This window comes from Capricornis sumatraensis, chromosome 20, assembly GCF_032405125.1.
Source record: "Capricornis sumatraensis isolate serow.1 chromosome 20, serow.2, whole genome shotgun sequence".
NCBI classification, from domain to species: Eukaryota; Metazoa; Chordata; class Mammalia; order Artiodactyla; family Bovidae; genus Capricornis; species Capricornis sumatraensis.
In genome coordinates, this window is record NC_091088.1 from 49,647,622 (window position 1) to 49,673,898 (window position 26,277).

At 52.4% G+C, this 26,277-nt stretch overlaps 1 protein-coding gene across 1 annotated transcript in view; it reads left to right on the forward strand.

The window, feature by feature from the left end:
• The first annotated feature begins 964 nt into the window (after positions 1-964).
• The window catches only part of CHST8 (carbohydrate sulfotransferase 8), a 72,881-nt gene continuing 47,568 nt past the window's right edge, over positions 965-26,277 (forward strand). Inside the window, exon 1 of the mRNA XM_068993338.1 lies at positions 965-1,094. Within this exon, the coding sequence (XP_068849439.1) occupies positions 965-1,094 (130 nt within the window). The remainder of the gene's footprint in view (positions 1,095-26,277) is intronic.

A 26,277-nucleotide genomic window follows, 5' to 3' on the forward strand; every position in this document is an offset into this window, starting at 1 on the left:
CGAAATCCTAACCACTGGGCCACCAGGGAAGTCCCAGGGTGCCCCCGTCTTGACCCACAGCTTGACCCAACTGATGTCACTAGTTGGTATCGGGATATTTGGCAGGCGTCTCTTCTACTTCAAGGGGAATGAAGGTGGGGGCAAGCAACATGGGCCTGGCCTGGGTCTGCAGTGGCCGGATCAACAGGTGTCCATCTGCAGGGACACAGCCTCTGAGCCTGGGATCTGTTAGATCTGGGTCTGGCCACCCATCTCAGCTCCAGACCGCTTCCAGAGCTCAGATGACCATGATCTGGCTGGAACTTCAGCCCCTGTCGGTGTGACTAGCCAGCAGGGCTATGATTCCACCAGATCATCCTTCCGTCTGTCGGGGGCAGGGACAGCTCTGGCTGATACAGTGGCAAGTCAGTCAGTCCCTGACATCTCTGGGCCTGAAAGGCCCCTTCTCAAAGCTTCTGGTTCTATGGAGACCCTTGTCCCCAGCATCCTGAAGACGGGAGCCAAGGCAGAGACAGGCCCAAGAACTTCTACTGGGCCTATTGTGAGCCACAGGGACCTGGATTCCTGCCTGAACAGGGCAGGGGGTGGCTGCTGTCCCCTGGCTGTGGGTGATGGGGTCCACACCAGGGTCCCCCTCCTGGGTGGGAGCTGGGGAGTATCTCTCTCCGTGGCTTTTCTAAAGGTTCAGATACAGGAGACCCTGGCAGGAGGCTGGTGTCTCAGCCCCAGGTGGTGACCCGGCTTCACATCCTTGGGCTTCAGAAGGTCAAAGGGACGCACGTAAGGGTGGAGGGGTCCAGGGATTCCGCTTGGTCACGAGCAGTGACCGGGGCCCTGGGCCTCAGTGATGGGCCCTCTTTCTCCCCCACTGCTCCGTAGACCTGGCCTGATGGACGCCCGGTGTGGACAATGAGGGAAGAACGCACCTCCCGCACCCGAGAGGTGACCCCCGAGCGAGCCCCGGATGTCCCCGCGAGCAGGAACGATGCGACTGGCTTGCATGTTCTCGTCCATCCTGCTGTTCGGAGCTGCAGGACTCCTTCTCTTCATCAGCCTGCAGGACCCCACGGAGCTCGCCCCCCACCCAGCGCCAGGTGAGCCCTTGCACTCGGCCCTGCCGCCTGCTTGACCCGGCTCTCCCGCCCGAGTTGCAGGCCTTCTCGCTGCCCCGGGGCCAAGGCAGAGGTTCCACTCACCAGCCGCAGTGTGGGGGCACTGTATCTGCGGTAAGGCCACCAACCATGTGGTTCTGGCCTCTGACCTCTGGCCCGTGCACTGCTCTTGGGAAGAATGGCCAGTCTGCCCCTCTCTCATCTGGTCGCTGCCTCTGGTGAAACTCAGATTTCAGGGAACCACCACCTCTCGGGTCCTCTCCCACATGGTCTGGGATATCAGAGGACAAGTGACTTCTCCCTGAGCCCAGGCCTCCCCGATGGGACTCTGATTCTCTGCCCAGAGCTGGGGACCTCTCGAATTCAGCCTCTCCAGCCTGGGCAAGAAAGTCGGGGTGCCTCAGTGTCTCCCGGCTTTGTAAATGCTGAAGAGCCTCCTGATGGCCTCCCCACCTGCTGCCTCCCAGCCCACTGGACTCGCAGAGGTGGGGATGGCAGTGAGGGGAGAGCAGGAAGGATGGTCCTGAAGCCTCATGGTGGACAGAAGGTAGAGAGGGACACTCAGGCAAGGCCCCTCTGACTGGGACGTGGCCGAGCCCCAGAGAGCATAGCCGACCTGGAGGGCCGCCAGCGTGGGACCAAAGCCAGGAATCATTGGCACCATGTGAGGGGAAAGCACAGTTGCCAGGCCAAGCACCTGTGTTTACAACAGAGGTCCCAGAGGCCTTGTTAGGGGAGGGTCCTTGATGGCTGGACACCCCTGGGCTCCCAGACACAGACAGAAGAAAAGGGGCGTGGAGGCTGGAGAGTTAGGCAGAGGCATTCCCCCGCACCATCCCTGCCTACAGCCCACAGCCCAGGAGTGCAGGACACAGTGTTAGGGGGTCCCTGGCCCTGAGTGGGGAGGGCACAGGGCCCGCCACGGCTCACATGCTCGGGGCAGCCTGCATCCATGCTGAACTCAGCCTGGGGGCCCATAGGTGCCACGTGGAAAGGCGGAAGGAGCAGGAGGCCAGAGCTGGGCCTGGCAGCTGCTATTGGAGGCCCTGGCGGGAGAGGCTGGTGAGTCGTTTCTTTCATCCCTGAGCTTCAGCCGGAAGCAGTCCAGCGTTGGGCGGACCCCCTGGGGCCGGTGGTGAGTCACTGGTGCTGACTCACGCTTGGGCTGGACCCTCCATGGAGGTGGCTGTCGAAGATGGGTCTGGCTGCTTCCCAGTTGCGGAAGCAGAGACCCGTGACTGAGCCGGTCCCTCTGTGGAGACTTTGCAGCTTCACGTGGGCCCCAGTGTGGCCAGCGACTCTGTGAGTAGCACCTAGCTCCACGGGCCGCGTCCCCCCAGAGCACTCAGAGTTGCTCTCCACAGTTGTGTGTTATATGAGCTGGAGCAAGCTCCCAAAAAAGGCCTCTCGGACATGGCTTGGGGATCACGGCGCCGTGTGTCCTCTGCACATCTTGGTGTGTGCGCGCGCGGTTGGGGCACACATGGGCAGAGGGTTCTCATGTCCTCTGTCTGCTTTCTGTGGGACCAGCCTGGGAGAGAAGGCTCGAGCGTGTCTGTGGTGTCCACTGGGGCCGGGTGCCCACCCATGGTGTCTTCTGGGAACCGGTGTGATAGTCCTGAGTGGGGTCGCTGCCTGGTGACCTCGACACGTGCCCTGCCGTGCTCCAGCAGCTGACAGCACAAAGACCTTGCCTCTTGTGTCACGGATTCCTGTCCTCGCCGGCTGGCATGTGCACAGCTACCCTGGTGCACACGTGCGGATTACCTCGATCACTGGTGGAGTGGGGGCCCAGCGGACAGTGAGGGTTTCTGGGATGGGTAGACTGGCAGGCGGGATGGCAGGAAGCTGAGGCCAGCCTCCCCCTGCAGCCGGGGATGTCGAGGACCTGGCAGACCCAGGTGAGGAGCATGCTTGGGTTTTGAGCTCCCTTTTTCTGGCTGTAAATGGAGCCGGACCACCTGGATGTAGCACCTGTACGTTCTACGTAAATCACCTCAAACACAGTCGTAAAACTTTAAGTAATGCTTACGTTACTTTCCCTGAGCAAAGTATTCCTGACACAGGCTGTTTGTGTTGATTTGTTACTGTTCATTTATTCTTCCCCTGTACTTCTCACGGCAGCCTAATTGTGATTCGGTACCAAGAAAGCAATATCAAAGTAATTTTCCACAACATTAGTTACAATTTTCTTCTGATCTTTCAAGTGAAACAATCCCATCCTGTTGTCTTCTCTGCGCACATAAACCTTGATTACATTTATCTGTTGGAAACCAGTGCTTACAAAGTGTATGTATCCAGCTGGATGGGTGGTTTGGCCCCAAGAGTCCTGGACAAGCCAGAATTTCAGCCCTGGGAGATGTAGACGTGAGAGGCTGCCCTGCCATCCAGATTGGGCAAGGCGGTGGGGGCATCTACAGAGGACATTCCCCACGGGCTCTTCTGGGGTTTTTTCCAGCAGCAGAAACTTTCCTGGGAATGCAGTCTGGGACCCGCTGTTGGTGGCATTCGCCAAGATGGGAGGGGGAGGGTGGTCAGGTGAAGATGCAGAAACAAGCTTGGAAAGGCGGACAGAGCCATTAGCTGTTTGTGCTCCCTTGGGGTTGGCGTGTCCTTCAGATTTCTCCCATGCAGCTACCAGCTCTTAAAAGCACCTGAACTTTTCAGAGACCAGTCAGCAAATCTCACCTGCTTCGTGCATTAGATGCAACCCTGTGGGATTGCCAACTTCTGTAAACCAAGCGCTATTTTCCAAAATGTTTGCTATATTTTAGATCAAACCTTTTGGAACATAAATCACTGCCGGTTCACCTGCCTTCATTCTAAGATTAGGTGTTCTTGGGTATCAGAGAATCTACCTATCCTACTGTTTTTCATATCTCCAATATTGCCAGGCCCTGAGGCCTCCGGAAACTCACGTCTTGACCCAGGAGACTACTCCTGCCCCTTCCCACAGTGGAAGAGAGCCGACCAGAACTGGGAATAACACATCCCATCATGCTGGCCCTGCAGGTGCAGAGGGCACTCTCCACGTGTGTGTTATGAGTGGCCCGTCTTTATATACAGGCTTTAATACAAAGCAGAACTTTGTATTATGGAGAGCTTGGGACACACAGAGAAGTAGATTAGAATAGTACAGTGAACCCCACATCCCGGGCACCCGACAGCCTCAACGGCGCCCCATCCACAGGCCCATACACTTGTCTCTTTTCAGAGCATATATACTAGGGCCAGTCAGTTCAGTCATAAATATTTCTTTTTAAAAAAGTGTCCTGGTTTAGTGTGGCTGCACTAGGTCTTTGTGGCTGTTTGCAGGCTTTTTCCGCTCATGGTGTGAGCACTTGTTATGCTGTGGCTTCTCTTGTTGCGGAGGATGTGTCCTAGGAGCACGGGCTTCAGTGGTTTTGACTCTCAGGCCCTAGAGCACAGGCTCCGTAGTTGTGGCTCACAGGTTTGGTTGCTCCACAGCATGTGGAATCATCTGGACCAGGGATCCCACCCGTGTCCCCTCCATTGGCAGGGGGGTTCTTATCCATTGTACCACCAGGGACGTCCCCTAAATATTTCTTATAAAAATTTTTTTATTGAAGTATAGTTGATTTACAGTGTTGCGTCAGTTTCTGCTGTACAGCAAAGTAAATCAGTCATACATATGCCTACATCCACTCTTTCTTAGGTTCTTTTCCCATGTAGGTCATTACAGAGTATTGAGTAGGGTTCCCTGTGCTACACAGGAGGTCCTTATTAGTTATCTATTTTATGTATAGCAGTGTGTTTATGTCAGTCCTAATTTATTCCCCCCCTTGCTTCCCTGCATAACCATAAAGCCATAAAGCCATAAATATTTCAATGTATTTCTTAGTTGAAAAGATAAGAATTCTTTCTTTTAACATTCAACAATTGTTTAATCTCATCAAATGTCCAGTGTCCGCATTTCTAGTCATCCCACAAATGTGACAAACACCTTTATTTCCAATTTGTCTTGTCAGTATCCGGATAAGGCTCACGTGTTACAACTGGTGGGCGAGTCGTTTAAGCCTCTCAGTCTCTGAGATGTCCTGCATGCCTTTACTTCCCTCTTGCTATTTATTGGAGGAAACCGGGTCACAGGTTCTGTAAGTTTCCCACAGTTGGGATTTTTGCTGATCGTGCCTGTTTGGTATAGAACAACATAGCCTTCTGCCCCTTGTACTCCCTGTAAATTACGTAAATTTAGCAGTTGATCAGATATAGGTTTGTTTTCCCTTTTTTGGCAAAAATTCATATGTGATCCTGTGTTCTTCTCTGGGGAGGAGTACATCTGCCCAGCTTTGAGCTACTGGTTAGCCACTGACCCTGTGGCTTCCTAAGTGGCTCAATGGTAAAGAATTCGCCTGCTAATGCAAGAGAGGCGAGTTCGATCCCTGGGTCGGGAAGATCCCCTGGAGTAGGAAATGGCACCCCACTCCAGTATCCTTTCCTGGAAAGTTCCATGGACAGAGGAGCCTGGCGGGCTACAGTCCGTGGGGTCGCAAAGAGCGACCCAACTGAGTGACTAAGCATGCAGGCACTCTGCCTGCTCAGTGGCATCAGTGACCAGTTTCATAGAAGACAATTTTTCCACAGACCAGGGCATGGCGATGGTTTCGGGACGCTTCAAGCCCCGCTGATCTGACAGGAGGCGGAGCTCAGGCGGTCATGTAAGTGATGAGAAGCAGCTGTAAATACAGATGAAGCTTTGCGCCGCCTCCCGCCGCTCACCTGCTCTACAGCCTGGTTCCTAACAGGCCACTGACTGGTACTGGTCAGTGGCCCAGAGGCTGGGGCCCCCCTGGCCTAGACCATCCAATCAAGGCTGCACAATTCAATGTTCTTTTTTAAATTTATTTTTTAAATTGAAGTTTAGTTGATTTGCCATGTTGTATTGATTATTGCTTTACAGCAAAATGATTCAGTTATGCACACATATACCTCCTTTTTTTTCTCGTTCTTTTCCATTACGGTTTGTCATAGGGTGCTGAGTATAGTTCTCTGTACTATGCAGTAGGACCTCAGTGTTTATCCATTCTGTACATAAAAGCTTATATCCGCTAACCCCAGCCTCCTGCTTCGTCCCTCCCCCAACTCCCTCCCCCGTGATCTTCTAATTGTACCATTTCTTCTTCATTCTTTTAAGTGGGATGGATTTTGTTTTAATGGAATGAGGTGAGATATTGTTAGTGACCCGTGAATCCAAAGTGAACAGTGCCTGGATTGGCTTATTTGCTGATATGTTTTCAAAAATGTGACCTTACGATACAGATTCTGTTGCTAGCACACTACAGATTTTTTTTTTTTTAATGCTTGGTTTTTGTAGAGTGGATTATTATTTTCTTAAATGCTTGGTTTTTGTAGAGTGGATTTTTGTTAAAGCAGGCCACCCCCACGTTTTAGTGAAGTGGCTCTTTGCTTTCCCAAAGCCGTGGAACTGTGGGTGGGGGGATGCTGGGGCCTGAGGCCAGTGCTGGGACGCTCAGGGAGGAAGGCAGCCACAGGGTTGGCCCATGATGCCCTGAGTGCAGACAGTCTCTGATGACTCAGCCCATAACCAGCCCTAGGGTGTTACTTCCAGGGCACCCAGGAATAATAATAGTAATAACAAAAGTTTACCACATGCCAGCTCTTGTGCCAAGCCCTTTATGTGGTTTTATTTTCCCCTGTGGCTGTGCCACCCAGCATGCAGGATCTTAGGAACCCATGCTCCCTGGGAGTGTGGAGTCTTAGCCACTGGACCACCAGGGAAGTCCCCCTTTCCATGTGTGTGTGTGTGTGTGTGTGTGTGTGTGTGTGTGTTCAGTCACTAAGTCCTGTACGACTCTTTGCCGCCCCATGGAGACTGCAGCACACCAGGTTTCCCTATCCTTCACTGTCTTTCGGAGTTTGCTCAAATTCATGTCCACTGAGTCAGTGATCCAGCCATCCAACCATCTCATCCTCTGCTGCCCGCTTCTCCTTTTGCCTTCAGTCTTTCCCAGGAGCAGAGTCTTTTCCAATGAGTCAGCTCTTTGTATCAGGTGGCCACTTACAGAGTGGACACAGACATACATCACTGATGGGGGCTAATGCTTCCAGTTGCTCACTGTGTGCCCAGCACTAAGACACACATTTGACATGTATTTAGTGCCCATTTAATACCTTTGGAACCCCTTGAGTTAAATACCATTACACCATTTGACAGACAAGACTCCTGAGGTAAGAGAGGTTACGTGCCATGCTGGGATTCATCCGTAGGGAGCCAACTGTTGCCTGCAGCACCTCCTGCCTTCTCAACACCAGTGATGCTCGCTCGGTCCGACCTGTCCAGATCCAGAGCAGAGTGTGGATCAAGGACACGTGAGAAAATATGCGTAAGAAGAGCTCCCAGCGCATCAGGGGCTGGCGTGAGACCTACGGACCCAGACTCACGGCTGAAGGCTCAGGCAGGCCCCAGTTCCCGTGAGCCCTTGGAGTGCTACAGGGGCGCAAGCCTTTGCTGCAGGCTCAGTCGGGGAGCCCTGGGGATTCTGAGGGTGCAGCAGCCGTCAGAGAGCCCACTCCAGTGACTGCATGTCATGGAACTGTGGACAGTAGCAGAGGAAGAGACCTCAGGCACGCAGAGAGTGGCTGGGAGGGGTGGAATGGGGACAGAAGAGAGGGCGAGGCCTGGGGCAGGCAGGCAGGGGCAGGAGAGGGTGGTTCAGCGGCATCATAAGGTTGGGGCAGAGTTGGCGACCACATGGATGGGAAGCTGAGGAGGGCAGCTGTCAGGGTTTCAAGGTGACTCTGGCTCCGGGTTTCTGGCATTGGTAGAGGGGAGTTGGGGTGCCACCCATCAAGGGAGACACTCCAGATGGGGAGTGGTTGGGGGAGGGGAGTAGAGATCGCGTGTTCTGTTTTGGGCAGATGGCCTCTGAGATGCTAGGCAGGGTGTGTGGAGTTGCCCTGCGTCTCCTCCACCCAGGGGTGCAGACTCACAGACCGCGGGAACAGGTGAGAGGAGCAGAAAGCTCCCTCCCTGCCCCACTCCTCCTCCATTGCGTCTCCTCTCACACGGGTCACACACTCACTCCTTCGCTATCACACACCTGAGGGCAAAGTCCCGACTGGAGGAATCAGGAGGGCTTCCTGGAGGAGGGGAGCTGTGGCTTGTTTGATTGCCTTCTCCAGGGCACAAGAGGTGACAAGATGCTGACCTTCAGCAGCAGCAGTGAAGTGGACTTGGGCAAGACTCAGAGCCCGGGGTGTCTCTCCCCAGTGCATGTTAAGTGTTTGTTGCTTTTCAGTCGCTCAGTCATGTCCAGCTCTTTGCAACCCCTTGAACTTCAGCACACCAGGCTTCTCCCTCCTTCACTATCTCCCTGAGTTTGCCCAAATTCATGTCCATTGAGTCAGTGATGCCATCCAACCATCCTATCCTCTGTCGCCTCCTTCTCCTCCTACCCTCAGTCTTTCCCAGCATCAGGGTCTTTCCCAAGGAGTCAGTTCTTCTCATCAGGGGGCCAAAGTATGGAGCTTCAGCTTCACCATCAGTCCTTCCAATGAATATTCAGGGTTGATTTCCTTTAGGATTGACAGATGCTAAGAATGGTGCCCTATATCTCATAGAAACTGACAGAGCCAGAATTGACTCAGAAATCAACAGAACTTCTTTGGTTCCCTGGAGCAGGGCTGTGTTGGCCAGAGAAAGTGTGGCTCTCACTGTTGGTTCCATGGTTACTGCCCGTGCCAACTCTGAAGGCTACAGAACAATCTCAGAGGATTTGTCTTGTTCCTGCAGTGACTGCCTTTATTTGGGTGTGACCCTTTTAACCCTGAGATGCCACCAAGCCAAAGGCCATAGGAGTAACTGCTGAGTTGCTCTCAACAGCTCACCCATGTGGAAAGAAAGTGAAGTCGCTCAGTCGTGTCCGACTCTTTGTGACCCCATGTACTGTATAGCCTACCAGGTTTCTTCGTCCATGGAATTTTCCAGGCAAGAGTACTGGAGTGGGTTGCCATTCCCTTCTCCAGGGGATCTTCCCAACCCAGGGATCAAACCTGGGTCTCCTGCATTGCAAGCAGACGCTTTACCGTCTGAGCCACCAGGGAAGTCACGTGAGGGTGATGGAATAACCAGAAGTGTGCTGGCTGTCCTCCCCACTCTCCACTGCCAGAGGATGGGCAGCCTGTGGAGCCCGGGTGCCTAAGCCCACACTCCCTCCCTGGCCAGGGGAACCAGCCCCTCCAGTTTCCATGGTGCCGTCTGCTTTGCCCAGGCAGGTGGGTTTTATTGGAATCCTTTTGAGTCTGTCTCCTGAAATCCTTTCCTAACGGCATTGCGGAACATCATATATATTTCCTACAACCCTTGCGAAGCTGACACCTCCTTGTTGTGACTGTGAATATCAGAAGTGACATGTAATTGCGGTGATCCATCCTGTTAAGTAGCTGGCAATATATCATTGCAAAATCAGCACGGCTGGGACTCTCAGAACTCGGTGTTTCTAAACAATGCACCTGCAAGCGTGTGTGTTCAAACTCTCTTCACCAAATGCTGCCCAGGATTCACTAAGGCTGCCTCACCCGCCATACCTTGCCTTGCCTTTCTTTGACCATAGCGAAGAAAAATTAACGCTAGGTAAAACCAAAAATAAGAACTTCCCAGATGGCACTAGTGGTAAAGAACCTGCCTGCCAATCAGGAGACGTCAGAGACGTGGGTTCAGTCCCTGGGTCGGGAAGATCCCCCGCAGGAGGAAATGAAATCTTGCCTGGAGAATCCCATGGACAGAGGAGCCTGGCAGGCTACAGTCCATAGGGTTGCACAGAGTCAGACACAATTGAAGTGACTTAGCATGCATACACACAAAGCCAAAAGAAAAATTAATGCTGGGTAGTGTTGTTGCCTGGAGAATCCCAGGGATGGGGAAGCCTGGTGGGCTGCTGTCTATGGGGTCGCACAGAGTCAGACACGACTGAAGCGACTTAGCAGCAGCAGCAGCAACTGAGTTTTCAGTTCTCTGGAGGGTCTGCCTCGTGACACAGAACGCAGTGGATTCTCAAAGTCAGAACTGTGGCCAGGATGCTTGTGGCAGTACTCCTTCCAAGCGTGGCCCTGGGGCTTCCTGTCCCCCTTTCCTCAACTTGAGGGGCTTTAGTGGGGGTTCCTTCTGGCGCCACAGTTCAGATGATGAGCAGGATCAGCCCAGCTATCACTGTGCTGGCAGAGGGAAGAAAACTGGTCAGGTTAGCGTGGATAGTTGGAGGGTTGGGGACCAGGGGTGACCAGAGCCCATGGCATGATGGCTGAGCCCCGCTTTGATGGAGTGGGAGCATTGAGGCAGGGCCTGCACACTTTAGGGCACCACTCACACTGTGCTCTGTGCTGATTCCAGCATAGAGTTGATTTAAACTATGGTGTGAAGGGCGCCCCCTGGAGTTGTGCAGAGAATAGTACTGACGAAGGGGCAGACATGGGACCTCCATGGCAATCAGACAGTGAGAGCCAGAAAAGGGAGGGGGATGCGTCCGAACACATAGCCCTCAAGGGACTTCGCTGGTGGTCCAGTGGTTAAGACTGCCTTGCAATACAGGGGACGTGGTTCGGTCCCTGGTCAGGGAACTGTGATCTCACATGCCATGGAGCCACCGAGGCCGAGCCACGGCCACTGAGCCCGAGTGCCCTAGAGCACGGATGAGGCAACTAGAGAGTCCATGTACGGTAACAAAGGATCTTGCGTGATGCAACCAAGATCCCTCATGCTGAAACTAAGACTGAACACAGCCGAATAAATAAATTTTTTAAAAAGAAGATCACATGGCCTTCAAGTGTTGGCATAGGAGCCCAGAGGGGCTGGTGGGCCCTGCGGGTGCCGGTTTCAGAGTCTTCTTTGAAGTCTGCTTTTGAGGGGAGCTTTGTAAGAGACCTAGCCCTCCGTCAGGGGTGCCCACCATTGAGCCCCTCTGCAGTAGGACTTTCTCTGCCCCCATCCCCTCTCCTGAGACACTGCCCCAGCCCCCAGCACCCTGGTACCTGCCTCTCTGATGTGGCCCCATTTCTGGGGTCCCTCCCTCCCCACTGCAGAAGACACCCTGGAGGTCTACCAGCCAGAGCCTTGCTTTTCCTTTGGTGCATTTAGAAGACACTAAATGAAAAATAATGAGCGTGTAGGAACTAAATACAGGAATCACCTAATTAAATTAGGAAACAGACATCTTATCACTGTAATCTGAAAATTGATATTAATAGAAGATGGTCCCAGCATCATTATGCTAAAGGTTCCTTGGGGTGGGGAAATTAAGAAGGAGAGCGGAACGGAAAATTGGGACAATCGTATCCAATAAGAGCAAGACTTATGTTTTAAAGGGACTAAAGTAAAATGCTAAAAATAGAATACAGGATCACTGTGAGGCTCTAATGAAGTAATGGACAAAGATGGCTTTGAAAACCACAGAGCTCTACACTCGTGTAGGATGATAATTTTTTAAATGAGACAATGTAATTAAGCTTCGGTGTGCATGAAACCTAGTAATAGTTATCATTTATTGGCGCCAGGCACTGTCTCGGGTGCCTTTACGTTATCTCCCTTCACCCAGTGAGATACAGGCATCATTGTCCTGAACTTAGATTCAGAGAGGTGAGGTCAGTTGCCCAAAGTCCCGCAGCCAGAGTGGCAGAACCCAGATTCAAACCCAGCTCTGCCTGCTTGAAAAGCCCTTCCTAGGCTCACTTTGCAGCCCTCGCCCGCTGCCACTCCTTAATGGCACGGTCAGCAGTTCTTACATTTTCTGATGTCTTTCTGCCATCTTCTCAAAGGGCATTTCTTGCCAACACGCAGCAGATTTCTTTGGCAGCCTGACTCCCTGCCCAAACCCCAGGGCTTCTCTGGCTTCTTGGTTAATACAGCCCACACAATGACCCCTTCTGAAATTACAGTGCAGCTGGGAAACTGGGTCTCCCTTTGTGTCCCAGTCCAGGTGGAGCTGGACAGGGCTGAGCGACCTGAGCTGGACTGGAGGTTCCGAGGCTCAAGCCTCCCCCGGAAGCCCTGGTTTCAGGTTGTGTCTCCACAGCAGCTGATTGTTCCGCAGCCCCCAGGCCCCTACCTGGGAGGTGAATCAGGCTCTATTCCCCTGCAGCGTGAGTCACTACTCCGTGGGCCCAGAGCGGGGCTCAGGTGTGGGTTGACCCCTTTCCCATCTGCCCCACCCAGAATGAATAGGAGGGACCCAGCAGGGAGGAGGGGGGCTCAAGATCTGTGTGTGAGATGCCCAGAAGTACTCCTGGTCTGGGTCACTGCAGTGAGCTCACCTGGGCAGGCAGCAGTGGGCCATGCACCCCACACCTCCCCCACTTTGTGCCCATTCACCAACCAGGCATCTTCAGTGGCAGTGGGGTCACTTGACTTGACATCAGAGTCTACCCCTCCCCACCCCCAGCTCAGCCCGAGAGCTCTGCCAGGAAGAGCAGGAGGGTAGGGCAAGACCTCAATCCCCAAGGCACAGGCCTCCAGGGGTGGCCTCGTGCCTGGCTTGTTTCCCTGCTCAGCCCCACTTGGTCTGCAGTCTCAGGGCGGTGGGAGGGGGTGTGGGGAGAGGGGCTTGGGACACAGTGACTTTCGCTGCCAGCATGGGAAGGGCCCGGTGAGGTCCTAACACATGCTTATCCAGGCCCCACTAACCTTCCAGAAGTCCTAGGCTGCTAACGTGGGCGGCACAGAGGTGGTTCTGTGCGGGAACCTGATCCAAGGACAAGGGCCGTTGCTATGATTGTCGCATTTCTCCATGTCACCGGGTGGTTCTTGTGGGTTTTTTTTCCAACCTGGAAAAGGTCATGGTGGTAGTTATGACAACGGAAGTGCTGGAGGACGGTTCTGGAAGCCTCTGTGGGTCCATGGTGCAGCGGGCCCATCAGGGGTGCTCTGTGTGTGGGCCGAGACCTGAGTGCCTCTGGCCAGGCTCTGTGGGGGCTCTCACCTGAACCCCAACTGCCTGCCAGGTGGCTGTATACATAAACTGCCTTTCCATTTATGGTGACACTTTTCATGTGGCTTTAGGGTCACTATGGGTGTCCTTCCCAAAATCTTTGCAGGAAGCTGGGGACTTAGGTGGATCTCATCTGAGTCAGAAGCTCATTGTTATGTATCTGCTGATGTTTCCATTATAAAGCTTATCCCTCAGGATTTGGGGCTCTACAGTTTTAATTTGGAAGTTTAGTTGCTCAGTCGTGTCCGACTCTTTGAGGCCCCATGGACCGTAGCCCACCAGGTTCCTCTGTCCATGGGATTTCCCAGGCAAGAATACTGGAGTAGGTTTCCATTCCCTTCACCAGGGGATCTTCCCGACCCAGGGATCAAACTTGGGTCTCCCACATTGCAAGTGGATTCTTTACCATCTGACCCATCAGGGAAACCTACAGGTTTAACTTGGATCATGGTAAAACTTGGTGGACAATTCTCTCATTTAAAATTTTCCATTTATATGGGGAAAACAGCCAAACGTAAATGGGTTCCATTGCCCTCAACAGCTGCTGCTCTGATGCCCCTGCACAGCTGATTGGCTCCCAACAGGGAGGTGAGGAGCCCTGGCGGGGTGTGGGGGGGGTCTTCCCATGCTCCTGGTCTGGGGTACAGGCAGGAAACTGGGGGCTGCCTCTCCCCGAGCCCTACAGCCTGGCCACAGCGTTTCCCAGCCCTCCACAGAAGTGCTGAAGACTGACCACCTACAGGGTAGGCTGGCCCCATACAAGCTACCCGCTCACCCCAGCTTGGGTGCCCCAAAGCAGGTCCCGCGTCGCTCAGTTGGTAAAGAATCTGCCTGCAATGCTGGAGACCTGGGTTTGATTCCTGGGTCAGGAAGATCCCCTGGAGAAGAAAATGGCAACCCACTCCAGTATTCTTGCCTGGAGAATCCTGTGGACAGAGAAGACTGGCAGGCTACAGTCCATAGGCTCACAAGAGTCGGACACAACTCAGTGCTATTTTTCTTTCTTTAAAACAGGTCAAGGGTCCAGTCCCCAGCCAGTGACTCTCAGTCCAGGCAGTTCCCAACCTGGGTTGGACCCAGGGAGTGATCTGTGAACCCCTCACCGCATTTTGCTCATATGTCTCAATGTGCATAGGTCCTGGGAAGAAAAGGTAGCCTGGAAAGAGTCTGGGATCCCCACCCCAACTCCCCAAAGGCTACAAGCATCTGGGAGTGCTTTCCACCCCTTGCCCTCAGGGTCTGGGTGTGCCCGGGACAGAGGGAGATAAGAAAGAGGAAGGGACGAGGGGGGGATGTCAGTAAAAAATAGAGTGGGGTCACCAGGCCCATCAGAATATGTCCCGGCACAGAGCTGCCAGGGAGACCACCGGGAGCGGCGTTCAGGGGAAAGGGGGACAGATGGCTCCTGGCTCCTTGGGCAGGGCTGCTGCTCAGCTCCAGCCAAGAGTTCTGTGTGGGATGTGGGCCCAGGGTAGCCAGATCTTCCTTTTTATTCTTTCAAGGAAGCAAGACATCTGTAACATGCAGTTATGTCATTTCTTCTGATTTATAAGTGGCTGCTCAAATTTTAGAAAGTGTTTTCAGAGTTAGTTGGTCACACTTGGCACCTCCTGTTGGTCAGATGGGCTGGAAGGAGAGGGGCTGTGCACCGCCCCAACCTCCTCGGGGCTGAGACCTGCCCCTTCCCACCTTCTTTGTGCTACCCACCCCCATCATCACCCCCAGGACAGAGAGGTGGTAGGTCTCCTTGCCGGACAAGGAACTCATTAACTCTTTCCAGCCTTGGCAAGATTCCCTTTAAGCCAGTCCCAGGCAGAGCTTTTCCAGGTGTCTGCTGATCAATGGTGGCCTCCCGGAGCCCGAGGGGCCCCTACCCAGCTTAGGGGCCCCACCAGATCACTCCTTACCATTCAGGCATGGGACCTGGGGTGGGACGCCCAGAAGGTGACTGATCTGCAGAAGTGTCAGGGAGTCAAGGGTCAGGGAGTGGCTCCACATCTGGGGCAGTGGCCTAGGGGCTGTGAGTGGCACCTGAGTGTCCCAGTAGCATCCAGGGAGGGCCACCTGGGAGTGTGCTGTGAGCAGTGTGTTGGTATGAGTGCTGGGTGCCTGCTGGGTGCCAGGCACTGCAGCTGACCTTCTTTATAAATATTCTTACTCTGAAGCCTCACAGCAGTGAGGGAAACTGAGGCCCAGAGAGGCAGAGTCAGCTGCACAAGGTTACACAAAGAGGAGACCTCCCTGGTGGCTCAGACGGTAAAGTGTCTGCCTGCAATGCAGGAGACCCGGCTTCAATCCCTGGGTCGGGAAGATCCTCTGGAGAAGGAAATGGCAACCCACTCCAGTATTCTTGCCTGGAAAATCTCATGGACAGAGGAGCCTGATGGGCTACAGTCCATGGGGTTGCAAAGAGTCGGACACGACTGAGCGACTTCACTTTCACTCTTCACATTTCACTTTCACACAACGGGGAACTAATAGTACCTAAACTAGAACCTGGGTGTTTGGGTCCCAAAGACACAGATCAAACCAGTCAATCTTAAAGGAAATCAACCCTGACTATTCCTTGGAAGGACTGATGCTGAAGCTGAAGCTCCGATACTTTGGATGCAAAGACCCGACACATTGGAAAAGACCCTGATGCTGGGAAAGATTGAGGGCAAGAAGAGAAGGGGGCGACAGAAGATGATGGTTGTATGGCGTCACTGATTCAACGCACATGAATTTGAGCAAATTCCGGGAGACAGTGAAGGACAGGGAAGCCTAGTGTGCTGCAGCTATGGGGTCGCAAAGAGTTGGACATGACTCAGCGACTGAACAGCAACAACTGACTGCCACTCAGAGCTGAGATGCACAGTGTTGGAGGGCCAGCTGGGGAGCCTGCATATGCTGCCATGCTGATGTGTGGGGTGCACTTCTTTCCTGTGAGTTGCAGGCATATTCTGGTTTGTTCATAGATCGACTGGTGAAGGACGGAGACCTCTGCGAATGGTGTGCGTGTCTGACTCTCGTTCACAGTCCTGTGAAGGAGTGTATATGTGTGCAACCACGAGGTACGTGTGTGTGTGCCTTGGGCTCGCAGCTCACATAGGGACCGTTTCCCACTGAAGTTGGGGGCTGACTCCTCGTTGTGCACACTGACAGTCCCGCCTGCCACAAGCAGCGTGGGACACACACAATCAGGGCCCGGGCTGGGGCAAGTGACTTGGGCACCAGGGCAGGAGTTGTCTGCAGGTTGTCAGCACAGAAGTGGGTGAGAAATTAATTACCATTCCAGCAGGAACTCGGCAAACCAGTTATTGTAACCCCCTGCCTGCGACCGGAGCAGACCAAATAATGAAATTACATTCATAATATTTCAGGTTGAGTGATTGCTGCTCGAATTAGTTCCTTCCCAGAACCCAGCCAGAAGTAGCGGCAGTAATTAAAGGATTTTCTGGGCTAAACCAAGTCTGCTCATCAGGCACGTGCAATATACAGGGCTTGCAAAATGTGTGCCGGCTTGCACCTGCCTGGGAACGGGATGACAGTCAGTGAGGGCAGGAAGGCCACCAGTCAGAAGGAGGTGGGTTCTTACAGCTTTTCCACTTTCGTTCATTTATGTTAGAGGTATTTATTGAATCCCAGTATAGCCAGACACTGGGAATCTGCAGGGAATAGGGCCGTGAGACCCCTGTGCTCATGGAACTCAGCAGTGAGTACTGTATGTACACATGGTCAGTTGCGTCCAACCCTTTGAAACCCCCAGGGACTGTAGCCTGTCAGGCTTCTCTGTCCATGGAATTTTCCAGGAAAGAATACTGGAGCGGGTTGCCATTTCCTACTCCATGGCATCTTCCCAACCCACGATCAAACTCGAGTCTCTTAAATCTCCTGGCAGGAGGAGTCTTTACCACTGCGCCACCTGGTAAGCCCCAGAAAGTAGGGTGATGGGGAATTCCTGGTGTCCACCCACCTCTTTCCAAAGCAGACTGGTCCCAGGAGTCCTGTGATGTCTAGAACTGCCTCTTCCTTCCACTTTAGGGCCCCAACTTAGGGTCTGAGGCTGACACCATGCTGGGACTCCCTGCTCATCAGAGAAGGAGGAAGGAAGGGCATTGGAATGGCATGATCCCCACCTGACCTGTCCTGTGTCCTCGAGCGGGGGTGAGGGAACCAGGTCCAACCACAGGAGTCAGGTGGAGCTCGCACCCAGGCTGGACCCTCCCTTCCCCAAGCCAGTTTTGTGTTTCTTCCTTTTGCTTCCCTGAGATTAACACACAGCCCTCCTCGGGGAGCAGAAAATGCCAGAATCCCAAGAGAGCAAAGATCGGTAGCATGGCTGACAGAGCTGATGCACCCACCCACCCTGGGTAAAACAGAACCTACAACTTCCTTAAAACTCCAGAAGGAAAGTGAAATCCCAGGACCAGCAAGTGAGAAGGATTAGCGAGAAGCAGTGAGCACCAGGGGACACCTGCCACCAGGCCTGCGGCTAGAGCCTTTTATGCAAAACAGCTTTATCCGGGTATGATTTACATGCCATAAAATTCACCTGTTTTAAGTGCATGCTTCAGTGATTTTTTAATAAATTTACAGAGCTCTGTAATCGCCACAATCCAATTTTAGGGTATTTTCATTGCCACCGCCCCCTCCCCAGGTCTCTGCCGTTTGCAGTCACTCCCCATTGCCTCAGGCACCCACTAATCTGCTTTCTGTCTTTATAGATTTGCTCATAAATGTAATCATACAATATGTAGTCTTTTACATCTGGCTTGTTTCACTTAGCATCATGTTTGTGATCACTTGTCATCACGTAACCTGCTTCAGTAGTTATCCCTCTTTATCGTTCAGTAGTATTCTGTTCCATGGATTTTTGGTTTATCCACTCACCAGTGGATGGACACTTGGAATGTTTATACTTTTTGTCTGTTATGAATAATGTCACTATGAACATTCATATGCAAGTCTTCCTGTGAACATATGTTTTCGTTTCTCTTGGGTAGATACTTAGAAGTAGAATTGCTAGATTGCTTAGTGGCTTTATGTTGAATTTTCAAAGAAACTGTTGCCAAAATGGCTACACTGTTTATGTTCCTGCCAATAATGTATGAGGGTTCCAATTTCTCCACATTCTCATCAACACTTGTTATTATCTGTCTTTTTCATTATAGGCATTCTAGTGAGTGTAAGGGTATCTCATTGTTAGTTTAATTTGCCTTCTCTAATGACTAATGCTGTTGAGCATATTCTCATGTGCTTATCAGTCATTTGAATATATTCTTTGCTGAAATATCTATTCAGATCTTTTGCCCATCTTTTAAATTGAGTTATTTGTCTTTTATGGAGTTGTTATTTTGTTTTGTAGATACAAGTACTTATTAGATTTGCAAATAATTTCTCCCATCTGTGGTTTGTGTTTTCATTTTCTTAATGGTGTCTTTTGAAGTGCAAAAAGTTTTTAAATTTGAAGAAGTACATTTCTCTCTCTCTCTTATTTTTTTCTTCTATGGATCATTCTTTTGGTGTTGTATGTAAGAAATCTTTGCCTAGCTTTAAGTTATAAAGATTTTCCACCTATGCTTTCCTTTTAAAGTTTTCTGGTTTCAGCTCTTCTATGTCTATGATACATCTTGAGTTAATGTTTGTGTTTTATGTGAGACTATGATCTTTTTCTTCCCTGATGGTTCAGATGGTAAAGAACCTGCCTGCAATGTGGGAGATGCAAGAGATGCGGGTTCCATCCCTGGGTCGGGAAGATCCTCTAGATAAGGAACTGGCAACCCACTCCAGTATTCTTGCCTGGAAATCCCATGGACAGAGGAGTCTGACAGTTCATGGGGTCGCAAAGAGTCAGATAAGACTCAGCGACTAACGCAGTGATCTTTTGCAGGTGGATATCCAGTTTCCTAGCACTGCTTATTGAAAGCTGTCTTGCCCCTCCCCACCCCCATTGAATTGCCTTGCTGCTTTTGATTTTCCAGGCAAGAGTACTGGAGTGGGTTGCCATTGCCTTCTTCTGGTCCAGATAAATTGGCTTTAAGTGTAAGGGTTTGTTGCTGGTGTCTTAATTCGTTTCCACTGATCTATTTGTTGACCCTTCCCTGGTGGCTCAGTGGTACAGAACCTGCCTGTGATGCAGGCGATGCGTGTTTAATCCTTGGGTCAGGAATATCCCCTGGAGTAGGAAATGGCAACCCACACCAGTATTCTTGCCTGGAGAATCTAGAAGAGCCTGGCGGGCTACAGTCCATGAGGTCGTAAGAGTCAGACATGACTGAGCAACTGAGCATGTGTGTGATGTAGAAGAATATAAATATTTACTTTAAAAAATAATAAAAACCTGGACTTCCCTGGTGGTCCAGTGGTTAGGAATCCACCTGCCAGGTTCAGTCCCTGGTCCAGGAAGATCCCACATGCCCAGGTACCACAACTACTGAGTCCACACTCTTTAGCCCACAGGCCACAACTACTGAAGCCGGAACACCTAGAGCCTGTTCTCCGTAAGAGAAGCCACCGCAGGGAGAAGCCTGAGCATTGTACCTAGAGAGTAGCCCCCCGCCCTTGCCACAACTAGAGAGAGCTTGTGCACAGCAACAAAGACAAAATATAATAATAAAAATAAGCACTCATCTTGCGGGGGCTTAGGAATTACAATAACATGGAGGCTTGCATGGGGGCCAGTAATTGGATTCAAAAGTTCTGAGATCTTTATCTTGTTACAAAGCAAAATGAGATAGTAATAAACTTTGGACTTTACTTTCAATGTGGCTCAATCCTGGAAGTAAAATGTATATCTTCTGAGTCCCTGCACTGGCCCCTCTCAGTGTAGAGCTGAGCACCTGTTCACCTCTTTAGTGAAAGGGGACTCCCAGCCTGTGGTTGTGGGGATGGTAAACCCTCAGCACTAGACAGATGAGCTCAACAGCCATGAGCTAGTCACAGCCTGGGGGAGGAGGACCCCACGTGCCACACCCCTCGGGAACAGGGAGAGAGAACACGCAGGAGTCACGGGAGGCAGGCTAGAAGTATCAGGAGGGCGAGGCGGCCCCTGGGTCTCACAGGAGGATGTCATTGGCTTGTTCGAACGATTCCATGGGCTGCTAGGGCACTGAAACCTGCTACTTGGGGTAAGCAGAAATAATCTGGTCCCCTTGATGGGTTTTCGCCTAGAGGACCTTCTCTGCAGGAGCAGAGTTGGGAGGGGCCTTGCGTTGGGCTGCTGGAGGCCCTCCCGGTTTCACCAGGCAGCACATGGCATTGAGCCTTAATTTTAGGCCTTGCCCTTCAGCAGCAGACTGTCCCATAGGAGCCTAAGAGTAGAAATACCTCATCCCGTGTGGGCGCAGCCCTGAGCCAGGGTCTGGAAAAGGGGCTTCTTGCTGTAGTCTCAGGACTCCCCCCAGCCCGGCTAGGATGCCGGGACCTTCCTGGCTCCTGCTCGTTACCCTCTGCCCTTCTACCCTGCCTGTCTGTACATCCATCTCTCTCCACCATCTGTCCATCCTCATATCCATTTTATAGGCACATGCTGTAAAAACCCATAGGCTCCAGGCCTAGTTTGTGACTCCTTCAGAAACGATGTCGGGACTTCCTGAGTGGTTCAGTGGCTAAGGCTCCATGCTTCCAATGCAGAGAGCCCAGGTTGGATCCCTGGTCGGGGAACTAGATCCCACATGCTGCAACTGAAGGTCCCACACACCCCAACAAAGACTGGAGATGCCTCAGGCCGCAACTCAGACCCAGGGCAGCCAGATAAATAAACATACACGTATTTCTAAAAAGAGGAAGAAAGGATTATACAGAGGGAGACTGGCCAACCAGTGTGGCCCTCACCCCATGGACTGCAGCCAGGATCCAACAGCGAGGCCCTGAGCCCAGCACTGGGGTTTCTGGTACTCATACCCCCTACCTGCCACAGGTAACCCAGCATCACCTGCCACAGACCCCTTCATCCCTGATGCACACAAGGGGTCTGGAGCCTGGGCCTTGCTCACTGCCGTTTCAGGAACCAGCGTAGTTCAGCGGGCGGTTGAAGCGAGGCTCCACCTGCCACATGTGGCTGCTCCCAGTCCACAGGGCTTTGTGAAAAGCGCCGCATCTTCCAGCGTCTCCTCTCAAAGCAGAAGAACGGGCATGGGTCCCCCTGGCAGGTACCACTTCAGCAGGCTCCCCCCTCAGCCCTTTGAGGCACCGTCTCAGAGGCAGTGGAGGCAGTTGTGCTGGTGAGGCAGTTGCCTCCCCACCCTCTTTCCCTTCCCAGGGTCTCCATTCTTTGAGGCATGTAGCTACCAGGCAAAACCCGAGCATTCCGAGTTGTTCCTGTTGGAGAGGCTGGGACTGGGGTTTTGAGCCATGGATTCTAGACAGAGGCTGGCTGAGGAGTGCGAGGCTGAGTGAGAGCAGCCTGCATGCCAGCTTCCATACCTGGCACCTGAAGGGGCAGCTGCAACTTAGAATAATGGTTCTCAGCCTGGGCTACGTGTTAGAGTCACCTGCGTGCTCAGTCACTCAGTCGAGTCCGACTCTTTGCAACTCCATGGACTGCAGCCCACCAGGCTCCTCTGTCCATGGGATTCTCCAGGCAAGAATACTGGAGTGGGTTGCCATGCCCTCCTCTGGCAGTTTTCCCAACCCAGGGATCGAATTTGAGTCTCATGTCTCCTGCATTGGCAGGAAGGTTTCTTACCACTAGCACTACCTGGGAAACCCTGCGGAAGTGTTAAAAATCTGATGTCCAAGTTGCCCCCACCGAGCCCCAGCCTTCCCATCCAAGACCAATCAAATCCAAATCTCCTGGAGGAAAGGGACCCAGACAGCAGCAGTTTTCCGAGCTCCCCAGGCCACTCCACTATGCAAACAATTTTGAAAGCCACTGGATTCAGAATAGTGTTTCTCAGACTTTAACATAACTGCAGGTCACTTGGACAACCTGTCAAAATGCAGATTCTGATTCTGTAGGTCTAGGTTGGGCCCAGGATTCTGCATGGCTGACAGCAAGTGTTCATAATTGGAATCATGCTTCTGAAAGTGTGGCTGTGGACCAGCATCATCCACAAAGCTTGGGAGCTCCCTAAAGATGCTGGGAACTTCCTAAAGATGCAGACTCTCGGGCCGGCTGCCAGATGTACTGAATTAGAATCTGCATTTTGATAAGATTCCCAGGTGGTTTGAATGCACTTGGAGGTTGAGACATGCTGGTTTAGGAGACTTTAATGGCCTAGCAAGGGCTTCCCAGGTGGCATTAGTGGTAAAGAAGCTGCCTGCCAGTGTAGGAGACGTGAGACGGGTTCAATCCCTGGGTCCGAAAGATCCCCTGGAGGAGGGTATGGCACCCCACTCCAGTACTCTTGCCTGGAGAATCCCATGGTGAGAGGAGCCTGGCGGGCTACATTCCATAGGGTCACGAAGAGTCAGACACGACTGCAGTGACTTAGCATGCACGCCAGCAGCCCAGCAAGCCTTAGAGAGAGGGATAGCCCTCTCTGCTTCCGGGGCCTCATCAGGGGTCACAGGCAAAGGTCTCTTTGCCATCAGATGACAGAGCCCAGGCTTGGGTCCTTCCGGAACCCTGACAGCCCTTTCGCTCTCTCACTCTCCTGCGCTGGGGCCTGACCCAGCCGGATATGGGCCTCCCTTTGCTCTCCCTATGCCCCGTGCTTCAGCACTTCCTTCCCCATGCTGCCTGGTGGGAGATCCTTCTCTCACTCTCCTGCGCTGGGGCCTGACCCAGCCGGATATCCAACACAGGTCCCCACTGCACCCTCCCTGCAGAGCCAGTCAGCCCCACCCTCCACAGAGACCTGACCCCAGCACCAAGGCCACTGGCTGCCACCCTCTCCCACATACCCACTTCCTTCTAGAGAGCTTGGCTGGAGTGCCTGCTCTGCTGTTCTCATAGTTACCCTGTTGCCATCTGAGCTGCCTCTCTGCTCCCGCCAGTAAAGAACTCCAGCTCTGCCCTCAAACAAGTCACTAGCTCACCCTGCACCCTTGGCCCTCCCTTTCCCCGCCCTCCTGGGGCTGCTGTTTGGTCCAGTCATGGGTGCACTATAAGTGGCCCGCCGTTCCCAGTCCACTGTCTGCCTGGCCCGTCCCCTGCCTTGTTGCCTGAGGCAGGGGGATCAGAGCCAGGGGTCGACCAGAGCCTTGTCGATCTGAGCCCCTTCAGGAGCTGGGACTCCCATTCCCAGGGGTGGGGAACTCAAGAGGTTTTGGCCTCAGTCTTGCAGCTTCTCCTGGAACTGGGGGCAGGGCGCAAAGCAGACCCAGAGGACTGGTTTGGGAACTGATAGAGACGGACCTTAAGGTAGTGCTGATAGGGCTGTGATTTAGAAAACAGAGACGGACCTTAAGGTAGTGCTGATAGGGCTGTGATTTAGAAAACGGAAGATAAGACTTGCTGGGACTGTCAGCTCTGCATCCCAACATGCTTCTGGTTGCCTTGGCAACTCAACAGGTTCAACCCCTTTTCCGGGCATCGCTGTCTGCTCAGTCAGGAGGTGAAAGGAGCCCTGGTGGTGTGCAGGTCTTCAGCAAGCAGATAGCTCAGCGCCCAAGATGTTCCTCACCTCTTTGCTGGATTTGCTGACCTCACTTGTCATCCTGCTACCTGCAAGATCCTGTGATCATGTCCAACCAGCCACCCATCATCCGTAAACAGTCCCTGAGTGTCTGCTGTGTGCCTGGCTTTGTGCTGGCCTCTTTAGGCCAGTATATGAGTTCCCAGCCCTCTAAATCAAACAGGAATGCCCTCTGTGGGTCCAGAGATAACTGGGCAAGCCCAGAGGTCAAGAAAGCCATAGAGATTTTTTGTTTTTTACCAGCACGTATGTGAGTTCATTTAGAAGATATTCTCAACACATATACACCACGAGCCTGCCTACCACTCTCTGTCAGGCCCTGCTTATATACATGTAATTTGCATAAACACAATCACGTTCTTCACACTGTAATCTGTTTTCTTTCACCTGATGCTACACGGGGGCTTCCCAGGTGTCGCTGGTGGTGATGAACCTGCTTGCCAATGCAGAGACATAAAGACTCAGGTTCCATCCCTGGGTCGGGAAGATGCCCTGGAAGAAGGCATGGCAACCCACTCCAGTATTCTTGCCTAGAGAATCCCCATGGACAGAGGATCCTTGGGGGCTACAGTCCACGGTGATGCAAAGAGTTGGACACAACTAGATCAACTTAGCCCGCACACATGCAATGCTGAATGATGGACCTCTTTCCACCAAACATGTAAAGATTCTTTTCACCCTTTTTAACGGCCTAAAGGTCTTCATTGTAAAGATGTACCATCGGTTTATTTAACCAGCTCCCTATTGACTTACGTTTCAGGCGTTTGCAGTTTTCTGGCTAGTTTGTGAATTATTTCTGTTTCCTCTGGGGTCATCTTTACCTGTTTGCTGCTTTTGGTCTCTGTCATGTTGGACGCGGTTCTCAAATGCTTGATGACCCTTAGATGTCAATTCATAGTTGAGAGCAAGTCACCAAACGCCTGATTATTTGATGTAAGGTTGGGGGCAGAGCTCTACTTCATGAGGTGCGGGGAGGAATCGGCCATCTAACTGGAGTCTTCCAAGGAAGTGTGAGTTATATGCTAGGCCCACCACGGACCACCACAGACTAAGGGGCTCAAGCAACAGAAATGTGTTTAGTCACAGTCCTGGTGGCTGGAAGTCCAAGACCAAGGTGATGGTAGCGTTGCTTTCTTCTGAGGCCTGTCTCCTTGGCTTACAGATAGCTGTCTTCTCCCTGTGTCTCTTTAAAAAAAAAAAAAACAGTATTATTTATTAATTTATAAGACCTGGCTGTGCCAGCACAAGGAATCTTTCAGCTGGAGCGTGTGAACCCTTAGTTGCGGCATGTGGTATCTGGTTCCCTGATCAGGGATCGAACCCAGGCCCCCTGCATTCAGAGTGCTGAGTCTTAGCCATTGGACCACCAGGGAAGTCCCCTCCCTGTGTTTTCACATATCTTTATCTATGTCTGAATTCTTCTTATGAAGGACACCAGTCACATTGGATTAGAACCCACCCACATGACCTCCTTTTAACTTCACTGCCTCTTTAAAGACCCTATCTTTAGTCACATTCTGCAGTCCTGAGGGTCAGGGCTTCAACATATGAATTTGAGGGGGGACACAGCTTAGCCCGTAACAGAGAGATTTGCAGTCTCCAGTCTGAGGGGGAGACCCCTGGTACATGCAGTCAGTCCTCTTATTTCAGAGCTGCCCTGTTACCCTCCCAATCTGGAGCCCTCAGACCCTTTGCAGTTTCCTCAGAGGGGAAATTTTCCATCTCCTGCTCTGTAGGTCGGGGTGCAGGTGGTGCTTAGGGAACAGTCTGCCTGGCTGCTGGGCTTTCAAGCCCACACGCCAGCCCTGGCAGCTGAGCTGCTCTGAGTCTTGAGCTTCTCCGGGTGCTGGGAAGCAGATCAGCCCTCCACACTCACTTCCATAAGCTCGGCTATGCTTCTCTGTCACCCTACAGAATCTGTTACAACCCTCCATCCAGCTCTCCAAGTTCCAAATACATGTCGGAATCTGTCGTCTGCTGTCCCCCTGCAGGTCTCTGCTCCCGTGGGGCCTCTATCTGTTTCATTCCCTGGCTGTCATTACGCTAGAATCTTGGGAGGACAATGAGATGAATGTGTATGTTCAACCCACTGTGTCCACCCAGCAGCCTCCTGGCCTGCAGGGGTCTGGGGTGGGGAGGCCCAGAAGCAGCGTAGACTCAGCTCAAAGTCCCGCATTTCATGGTGATGGGGTTAGTTTCCAGGTTGTTTCTGGCCAATCATTCTGACTCAGGGTCGTTCCTGGTGGCGCACGCATAGCCCTGCCAAGATGGATGGCAGCGGGAATTCCTGGAGGTCGTTAGGACATATGCTCTGGTGTCTCCTGTCTCCTCTTGACCTTTCCCAAATTCTTCTGGTTGCTGGTGGCTTGTTAGTTCCGTGTTCCTTACCAGGACCTCCTGTTGTAAAATGACTCATGCAAATGGTCACTGCGGTGCCTGGCCAGGATGGGCGGTTTTGGTCAGTGGTTTCCTGAACGCAGACACCTGGGGCTTGGGGGTGGGATAGGACTGAGGCTGCGAGTGGGGCCTGTGGAGCTGCCCTTTGAACCCTGAATCCCTGTTGCTACTCGAGAGAGGGAAGGAGGTTTCCAGATCTTGCTCCACATGAGAGGGTCTCTGGACCACAAGGCTTGGTTCCCACGG